This window comes from Patagioenas fasciata, chromosome 15 (assembly GCF_037038585.1).
Source record: "Patagioenas fasciata isolate bPatFas1 chromosome 15, bPatFas1.hap1, whole genome shotgun sequence".
NCBI lineage: Eukaryota > Metazoa > Chordata > Aves > Columbiformes > Columbidae > Patagioenas > Patagioenas fasciata.
In genome coordinates this window covers 3,121,243-3,130,490 of record NC_092534.1, presented here as the reverse complement: position 1 = coordinate 3,130,490, position 9,248 = coordinate 3,121,243, and the positions used below count along the sequence as shown (strand labels likewise).

The 9,248-nt window shown below is 42.1% G+C and overlaps 1 protein-coding gene across 1 annotated transcript in view; it reads left to right on the top strand.

Moving 5' to 3' along the window:
• The first annotated feature begins 389 nt into the window (after positions 1-389).
• Positions 390-9,248, top strand: part of NOMO2 (NODAL modulator 2) — a 29,497-nt gene continuing 20,638 nt past the window's right edge. The window contains exons 1-12 of the mRNA XM_065850547.2: positions 390-556; positions 875-964; positions 2,126-2,171; positions 2,605-2,705; positions 2,829-2,935; positions 3,127-3,199; positions 3,701-3,853; positions 4,997-5,134; positions 5,904-5,993; positions 6,598-6,703; positions 7,088-7,238; positions 8,515-8,692. Of these exons, the coding sequence (XP_065706619.2) occupies positions 428-556; positions 875-964; positions 2,126-2,171; positions 2,605-2,705; positions 2,829-2,935; positions 3,127-3,199; positions 3,701-3,853; positions 4,997-5,134; positions 5,904-5,993; positions 6,598-6,703; positions 7,088-7,238; positions 8,515-8,692 (1,362 nt within the window). The 5' untranslated portion in view covers positions 390-427. The remainder of the gene's footprint in view (positions 557-874; positions 965-2,125; positions 2,172-2,604; positions 2,706-2,828; positions 2,936-3,126; positions 3,200-3,700; positions 3,854-4,996; positions 5,135-5,903; positions 5,994-6,597; positions 6,704-7,087; positions 7,239-8,514; positions 8,693-9,248) is intronic.

Here is a 9,248-nt window from a genome sequence, read left to right as displayed (position 1 = left end):
GAGCTGCCTGAAAGGAGCTTGGAGCCAGGGGGGTCGGGCTCTGCTCCCCAGGAACAAGCGCCAGGAGCAGAGGAAATGGCCTCAAGTTGTGCCAGGGGAGGTTGAGGTTGGATCCGGAGAACAATTTCTTCCCCAAAGGGCTGTGGGGCATTGAACAGGCTGCCCAGGGCAGCGCTGGAGTCACCATCCCTGGAGGGTTGGACAGACGGACATGAGGTTCTCAGGACATGGGGCAGTGCCAGGGTGGGTTATGGTTGAACTCGATGATCCTGAGGGTCTCTTCCAATCAAAATGATTCTGTGATTCTACCGGTCCCGCAGCGCCCCGGGCCGAGCTGGCGGCGGGAGCGAGTCCGCCGGGCCCGCAGGGGGCAGCAGAGCCGGCCCGGCGCGGCAGTTCCGGCGGCGCTGAGTCAGGGCTGTGCGGGATGCGGGTCGGGGCGGCCGCGCTGCTCTGCGCGCTGTGCTGGGGGCTGGCGCGGGGCTCCGAGGACATCGTCGTGGGCTGCGGCGGCTTCGTCAAGTCCGACGTGGAGATCAACTACTCCCTAATTGAGGTGGGCGCCGCCGCCTCTCCCCGCCCGTCCGGCAGGCGCTGGAGCCCTGTGCCCCGCGCTGTGTCGGGCTGCTCGGCCTGGGCCCGGCCCAGCCTGGCTGTGGGACGGAGGAGCAGGGCTCTGCTCTCAGCGGCTGTCCCAAGCGGGAACGGGCCCTTTGCCGGCTCTGCCCGGCAGCTCCGAGTCCTCTCTCAGGATAAACCGGGTCCCTGTGACCCTGGGGAAACCGGAGTATAAAAGCGCCTGGTTAGAGGATACCTGGTTCCAGCTCTGCTCACGTCTTTTAACGGGTCTTCCTGCCTTTTTTGTTTCTTTTAGATTAAGTTATATACAAAACATGGTACTCTGAAGTACCAGACAGATTGCGCTCCAAACAATGGCTATTTCATGATTCCTCTGTACGATAAGGTAAGAAGCTGAGATCCCAGGGCTGGCTCCTGTGCCGGCACATTAAATGTTGTAACAACACCCACCCATGAAATATTTGAATCGGGACATCATTTAGTTCGTTTTGGACCGAACTTTCAACTGTTTTTTTTTTTTTTTTTTCTCATTGTTAAGTATTATCATGATAATATTATCTACAGTGTGGTGTTTGTGCTGTTTGTCTGTATGACTGCAGCACTGGGAGACCAGGTTACTGCCAGCAGCCATGTGTCTGCAGCTCCACAAACACAAAAATAGTGCAGGTTCCTACAAGTACAGGTGAAGCTTTCAGGTATCTGCCTGTAGAATGTGTTTTGAGATGACTGAATTGAAAATAACTTGAATGACTAGTTGCAGATACTAAAAATATCTTAGGAAAATAATCATTCAGGAAGGTCAGAGTGTATCAGAAGTTTATTGTCAGTAATCAGAAGTTTAATCAGAAGTGTATCCAGTTTAATGACTGGAAAAATGTTTCCATTCAAATTAAATACAAGCTGCCCTCAAGTGATCTAAGTGTTTTGCTCTTTTAAAGAGCAAATTAACTTAGATCAGAAATAAGTCCTTCCAAATCTAAGAATGCCAGATGCTTTCTAATCTCAGCAATTTCATTCTTAGGTCTTTGAACCTTTCTGTGGATGAACTTCAGAGCATATGTGACGGAACATATGTGGTGCCCACTGATTTAAAGAGGATCTCTGTGTAGATTAATACCCTTTTAATAGGATTGAAATTTTATTATCCCATGTTTGGGCAGAATGATTGAGTAGGACCTCCTAGTGGAGATACTAAAGGCTGGTTTAAAGTGCATCTGTTGGGGCAGGTAGAGATAGATTTGAACACTGTCTAACACTGAGCTGCTTGAACATGAGCCAGGTTTGGTCTGGAATCAGAATAAACGTGATGATACTTAATTTTTGGTCTTAGCTGGCTGGATGTGAGCCCAGCATCCCAGCGTGCTAGGGTAGATGTTGCTGCTGCTTTGAACAGAGTATCTTGAGTAGGAGGAAGGGAGAATGGGACATTCAAGTCTTGCGTTACGCTCTGTAGTGTGGTGCTTGTGTTCTGACTTATTTTTAATTCTGTAGCTAAATTGAATTTAGATCGGTGAAGACATTTATTGTTTGTTTGTTTTATTTGTAGGGGGATTTCATTCTTAAGATTGAGCCTCCCCTAGGGTGGAGTTTTGGTAAGTGCTCGTATGTCTTCTTACAATAGCACAGTAAATCTGCAATGTGGGACTTAATAACTACCTCTAACTTGTGGCTGGTAGGGAAAACCAAGCACTTTTCAATAAGCCTAATGTATGGTTTTAGTAACTGAAGTGTACTTACTGTGCCAGAGGAAAATAAAGCTGTAAGATAGATGCTGACAAAGTAACCCATGAACTGATTTGACGAGTGTGGGTTTTTGACAAAAATGATTGCAATGCAAGGAGGAAGGAGGTTTTTTAACATGGGGATTTGTGGCTGCTTTAACTTTGCTGAGGCAAGACTTCCAGAGCAACACTTGTGTGCTTGAGTTAATGCATTTCTGTGGGAGTTATGTGAAGCTAAAGTAGAATTGTTTTATGATTGCTCTGTCACTGACTACCATGTTGTGTCATTGTTCTTCCCCTCCAGAACCAACCAGTGTAGACATCCATGTGGATGGCATTAATGACATTTGCACAAAAGGAGGTGACATTAACTTTGTGTTCACAGGGTTTTCTGTGAATGGAAAGGTTAGACTCCTTTGTCTTTTTTTATTCCATCTTGTGTTAATTCTGCCTTCATAAAAACATTCTGCTTCAGCTCTGCAAGTTATTTTTATTGATTTACACTCTGTTTTTTTTTCATTCTGACAGGTTCTCAGCAGAGGCCAGACATTAGGTCCTGCTGGAGTCCAGGTTGTACTGAGAAATGCTGGCAGTGACATCAACATGCAATCAACTGTTACACAACCTGGAGGAAAGTGAGTGTGTGTGGTGCATACTTAATTAATCTCTTCATTTACACGAGATTATTTTAATTCTGCAACGTCAACTGGCATTATAGTAGTTCTGAAATGCATTTTCTAACATATGTATAGAGTCTGAATTTACAGAAGCAAACAGATGTTTGTGACTGTTTCTGAAGAGATGTAACCCCTTTCTTGTCTTATAGGTTCGCTTTCTTTAAAGTGCTTCCTGGCGAATATGAAATCTTTGCGTCTCACCCTGTCTGGATGTTGAAAGAGGTCAGAGCCTACAAAAGTTCTGGTTTACCTGTTTAGTGAGGGTGGATCTACTAGACCTTGTCTTGATCAACTAGTGTCAGGAAGGGTTTTTGTGAGTGGACAAGGTTCATGGAGTTTTTGTAAGTTTAGTTTAGGTAGTCAAGAAACTGCCTCGTGCAGGCCAAGTTTGAAATAGTGGAACCAGCCAGGGAAGGACTGGCAAAGGAGCTCTTGCATTCCGTGTTCTAATCCTATGCATTTTGGAGGAGCTTGCACATTGTAGCAGCTGCTCCAATCCTTCCCTCTCAGACTGCTTGCTTTCTGAGGAGCTCTGAGATCCTGACGAATTCCTCAACCAGTAAAACAGGAAGAATACTGTTTTGAGAAGTATCTTTTAGTGCCTTTGTGTTTTGAATAGCCTGTTTCTGTTGTTGAATATACAGCTTCTGATTGTTCTTTAGGTGCTGTAAATGAGATCTAATGCCTACTTTCAATGACAGTGTATATGTTTCTGCATTTCAGTCAAAGACAGTGGTACGGGTGACAAGTTCTAATGCTTATGCTGCGAGCCCTCTGATTGTCGCAGGCTACAATGTCTCTGGGTCAGTAAGGAGTGATGGAGAACCCATGAAAGGCGTCATGTTTCTCCTTTTCTCTTCTTCGGTCACTAAAGAGGTAATGGTGTATTGGTACCTTTTCAATATGAGTATGGATGTAAATCAGAAGCAGCTAAATAGCATCTAGATTCATATTACCCTGATAATCATCTCTCCTTCTTTGAGCTTGGCTTATAGAAAACGTAAACTGTACAGCCCCTCAAGCTGTATCTTTTTTTTCAACAAGGCCCTTGTAATACAACATTTACGTCCATGCTGAGTTTCTTCATGGCCTCCATGGAATACCGTAGATGTGTAACACAACAGCCATCTGTTTCATTGTGGGCAAAATTGAGGTTTAAGATCTACATATTTTTTTGAACACAAGAAATTAGAAGATTCCTTTAATTTCAACTCCTTTGAACTCTTCATTATTGTTTTCAAACAACTAAGCTCCTCAACAATCCAACTGTTCAGGGGCATAGAAAACTAAGACCTGAACTAAAGCAGGCAACAAGTGCAAGATATAATATGATTCACAGCATGTTATTGATCTGTGTATTTTCTGTGGGTCAGCAGGGTTAAGGGGTTCAGACAATATTTTTCCAGTTACACCTTTTTGCATGTAGATTTTGGTTAGTAAATGTGTTTCCTTGTGAGAATGACACTTCTCCATGGTGAAAGACCAGCTTCTGGCACAACACACAAAATGTTGCCAGACAAATCCTGAAATTCACTGTACAGTAGCTGTAATTTGTCTTCAACGTGAGGTCTCAATTGCTTTTTGGCCTTTCAATGTGAAGATAAAGTTCTATACTTTCTATTGCCACCCTAAAACTATTATGAAATTAGTGTGAAATGTTTGGTCCTGTCCTGTGTTTTGTTATGTAGAGGAGAGCTCTGTTCTGTAATATTAACCTTGTCCACAGAACTGGAGTCAGTTAATGTGAAGACACGCAGGGTGGTTCTCGGGTACCGGGCGATGTTGACTTTTCCATTTTTCTGTCCTCATTACCATAAAATTGATTATTGGTTGTTTTTTCCTCTTATACCTGGACATGAATTGTAGGCCATGCTATCAGACTTTGTCTCTGAAATAGTTTTGTACTTCCCATCCTTCGTTCACAGTTACTCACATCCTTCATTTCCAACCCTCCTACATCCCCCCAAGATTATTTTCTCTGTTCTCCCATGGGAAAAGAAGTTGTATTTATTGCCACAGGACGTCGTAGGCTGCAATATTTCTCCTGTGGATGGATTCCAGTCCAGAGATGAGTCGCTGTCCTATTTGTGCAATGTTGTGTCAAAAGAAGATGGATCTTTCAGTTTTCTTTCTCTGCCAAGTGGGAAATACACTGTGGTAAGTAGCTAGAAAGTTAAATGCTTGTCTCTCCATTGGATTGTTAACTTTCATTTTTTAAACTAGGTCATGCATAACTTTGTAGCTGTTAAAACAGAAATAGTTGAAATGGATTAAATAATTGGAATAGGAACTTCCAACCTAAAGCATGTGACAGTCAGGTAGGTCGCTGTGATTGGGCTCAGCTGTGTGGTTTCTGATGAAGGACTTATTTGCAAACAGGCTCTGAGTGACCTGAATACATTGGTCAGTCACAGAACCGCACCTGGAGGCTGCTGGGCCACTGAGAGATTTCTGGCTACAGCCACCTCCTGTCCTTCCAGTTCTCTGTTTCTTTTTTGCGTGTTCTCTTTGCTATGTCTGAGCAGTACAGGAGCATGGTTGTCAGTGCACTGCCTGGAGTGATTGTTTGGCATTGTCAGTCTGTGTGATCTTGAAGTGGGATTGAAACTTCTTTCATTCCTTTAGCCCTTCCAATGATCATACAGTCTCCTGTATCTAAGCTCTTGCGCAGCTGAGTACCTTTGCTGTATTCTGAGGGTGACTTTTCTGTCTCTGCTGATAATCTCGTATGGTTTCCATCAAACAACCTTGAAATACTGCCTTTATTCCTGTCTCCATCCCTCTGAGTTATTTTTTCCAAGAAATTTGTAGCCCGTTTGACCGTTCACAGAGGTGTCTGCTAGTGATAAGGGCATGTCAAATGGTAAAGGCAAACAATCGTGTCGTCATAGCTTCTTAGGAGTCAAAATGATGTGTCTTCTTTCAGATACCATTCTACAGGGGAGAGAGAATTACCTTTGATGTTGCTCCATCTAGACTGGACTTCCTTGTAGAGCATGACAGTTTACAGATTGAGGTAAGGCGTTCAGAGGAAATAGTCTTTTTGTGCCATTCTGACCCGTGAAAGTATAACTGATTTTAGCAGAAAGCAGGTGTATTATGGAAAAACTTCTTTGTAAGAAGTTTGAAGACATTTATTACGCACACCCTCTTGCACAGCAGGGAGAAGACAGTATCTGGCATCACGCTGTATTTCTACACTTCAGTCCCTTTTACTAGGAAGAAACTAAACAGGGAAAAGCTGTGTACTGTATTCAATTTAATGTGCATGTTGCAAACAGGCAGTAATTTTTCAGGTTGCTTAAATTTACTCATTCATATTGTCAGATGTCTGGAGAAGAGCCTGTGAGTTTGTCCAGTTTGCAGAGTGCCTTGTGTAATGGCGTTATGAACTGTACTCATGTGGAGAAACTGAGAATCTCTTCCTGTAATTCAGGAACAGTGTGCCTGGAGATTGATACGTACTTACATTGTGATTTTCCTGGTAATTTTCTTTTTCCTAAAGCTGGAAATAAATTGCCTTTATATGTGCGTGGGGTGAAAGCAGTCGTTGTTGATTGCCACTGGTGTGTGTTTGCTTTTACTGAGTAAAGATTAATGTTGACTTTTTCCTTTTTCAGCCTGTTTTCCATGTGATGGGTTTCTCTGTCACAGGGAGGGTGCTCAATGGTCCTGAAGGAGAAGGAGTTGCTGATGCCACTGTGACTCTAAACAATCAGATTAAAGGTAAGCAGTGGTTTCGTTCTTCATGTATGAGATTAAATGAAGCCTTTGGAATAATATACTACTACTGTTGTGATTTATTTGAAACACTAAACTGGTTTTCATGCAGTTGACTAATTTTGCATTTTTTGCCTTAGATGAGAGTATTAGGTATTGATTTGTTTTGCTGTAGAAAATCTCTTATATTTTCTTTCAACTGTATGACAAAATGTATTTTGAAATACAGAAATGAAGGTTGGTCTAGTAAGAGAGCGTAATACTGTTTCTTTGTCTTGCAATGTAAATTAAAAATAGCCTAAAGCAGTGCATGCTCTCTAACTCTTTGACACCTAAGAATAGACAGTCAAGACTTGCTGTGTTTTTAACTGGTCTGTTTATTTATTACAGTAAAAACAAAAGCTGATGGCTCTTTCCGCCTTGAGAACATAACAACAGGTACATACACCATTCATGCCAAGAAAGAGCATCTCTTCTTCGATACTATTACAGTGAAGATCGCACCAAATACACCCCAGCTAGCAAACATCATTGCAACAGGGTAAGTACTGGTGACGTGATGGAAATGTCATTTGGTATGTGGACAAGGTCTTAAAAATGCGTGTCCTTTCCCGCATCATGCCCAGACTTGTGTACTGTTGTCAGGAGCTTGAGAAATTCAAGGTAAATAGGACAGTATGAGTGCAGAGCGATGTTTTGTCCACAGTATTTTGCTCAGTACTAGTTAAGGCTTAGAACTCCCTCTTAATAACCTCTCCCATGTAAACAAAGATGCTAAAACACGGGTATATTGAGCAATTACAGAACTGTGTGTCAACCAAGGCAGGAACAGGGAGGCTTTCTGCTGCTGATGCTGCACTTCAGGTACCCTCCTCCTGTGCAAAAGTGGAGGTATTAATTCATAACTGTCTAGTCCAGTGTTGTACCAAACCTTTACGTTTTATTGCTCAGCACTCTCAAGGTCAGAGTCGTCTTCTGTTAGTATTGTCTTTTTCTTCTTTGTGGTTCTTTGGCTGCTGGGCATGAACCTGTATAATGGCAACAGGATGATTTTGGGGGTGTAGGCAGTGGTGGGAGAGACATGTGAGCTGAGGAAGACAAAGGGGGTGGTTCTCTGTTGAGGAGCTTCTCCTGGAGGAGGAAATAGTGGGAACTTTCTGGAGAAGTGAAAACTAGGAATTTATTGAGGCAAAGGGCAACTAGCTCATACGGCCTTAGCTAGCTAATTAAAAAAAACATCTGTGTGATGATCAGTTGCATTAAGTTGATTAAGTTACTAAATATGTTGTACTGTTGAAGGTGAGAAGTAAAACTTAACCGTTTCTAATATGTCATATTGTGTTTTCACGAAAGTAGGTATACTAGGATTATGTTCAGGTGAATTACCTATCATGTTTGAGATCTTTGACACAAAACATGTCAAACCATTTAAAACCTGAGGGAGGGCAATCCTAAGGCAATTGCCCACCTAGCTGAAAAAAAAAGAGATTAAGAAAAAAGGCTTGAAGGGATTGAGGGGCGAAATAGTGAAGGAACGAAGGAACGTGCTTGCAAATAAAAACATAACATCATGGTGAGCTCATTGTAAAAGAAAAGTTCCCCTTAATTGTGCATGAGTTTGCACGTGCTCCACCCTGTTTGCTTATAGTATCTCTTTGATATGAACGCTCTTTTCAGGAGAAATCCATTTGAATTCATGTGTTAGTACCACAACAGCGAGGTTTACCTTTTAAGGAAGGTTTAAAATAAGTATCTTTTTATGAACTTTGTCGAATCAAGATATTAATATTTCTTCTGATGCCTGGCTTATATTCCAGATTCAGTGTGTGTGGCCGGATCTCAGTAACTCGTTTCCCTGACACAGTCAAACAGATGAGTAAATACAAGGTGACCATGATGCCTCAGGACAAGGACAAAGCGTCACTGGTTACAACAGAAACTGATCCTCAGGGAACATTTTGTTTTAAGGCAAAACCGGGTACATACAATGTTCAGGTAAGAAAGAGCTTCCATTTCTTCGTTTTAGGACTGTCATGAGGTTTTCCATTTTAAACATGTAATTTCTAAAAGCTGAGAAGCTGAATTTAGTTTTTCCTGATCCTTTTCTCCTGTTTGCACTATTTAAACAATTACAACTTTTTTGTTGTTGTTTTTTCTTAATAAGCTGAAATTCCCATGCTCGTTGTCCTTCACTCTTGTTAAAAGGAGATCAAGTCATTGAGTTGTGATGTCCCTTAGATCACTTACCTTAATATATTATCCTGTGAGTGAGCCGTGTAATGTGTACTGTTCTCAGATGCCTAAATGGTTCCTGAGATTGTAGGTCACAGCAGAACCTGTAGTACAGCCACCCTGAATTCTGTGTTGTGGGAGATAAGGAAGTGCACGGTTATTAAGACCTTAATTGTCCTTATAGATAATGAATTAGCCTAACGTAGAAGGCAGCAGTATATCCTGAAGTGAAGTTCACTCTGACTTTTGAAACCAAGCTGTTTGGAGGACTTTTAGCTCAGTTTCATTGCAGTTCTTTGGAGGATTTTTAATATAGAAT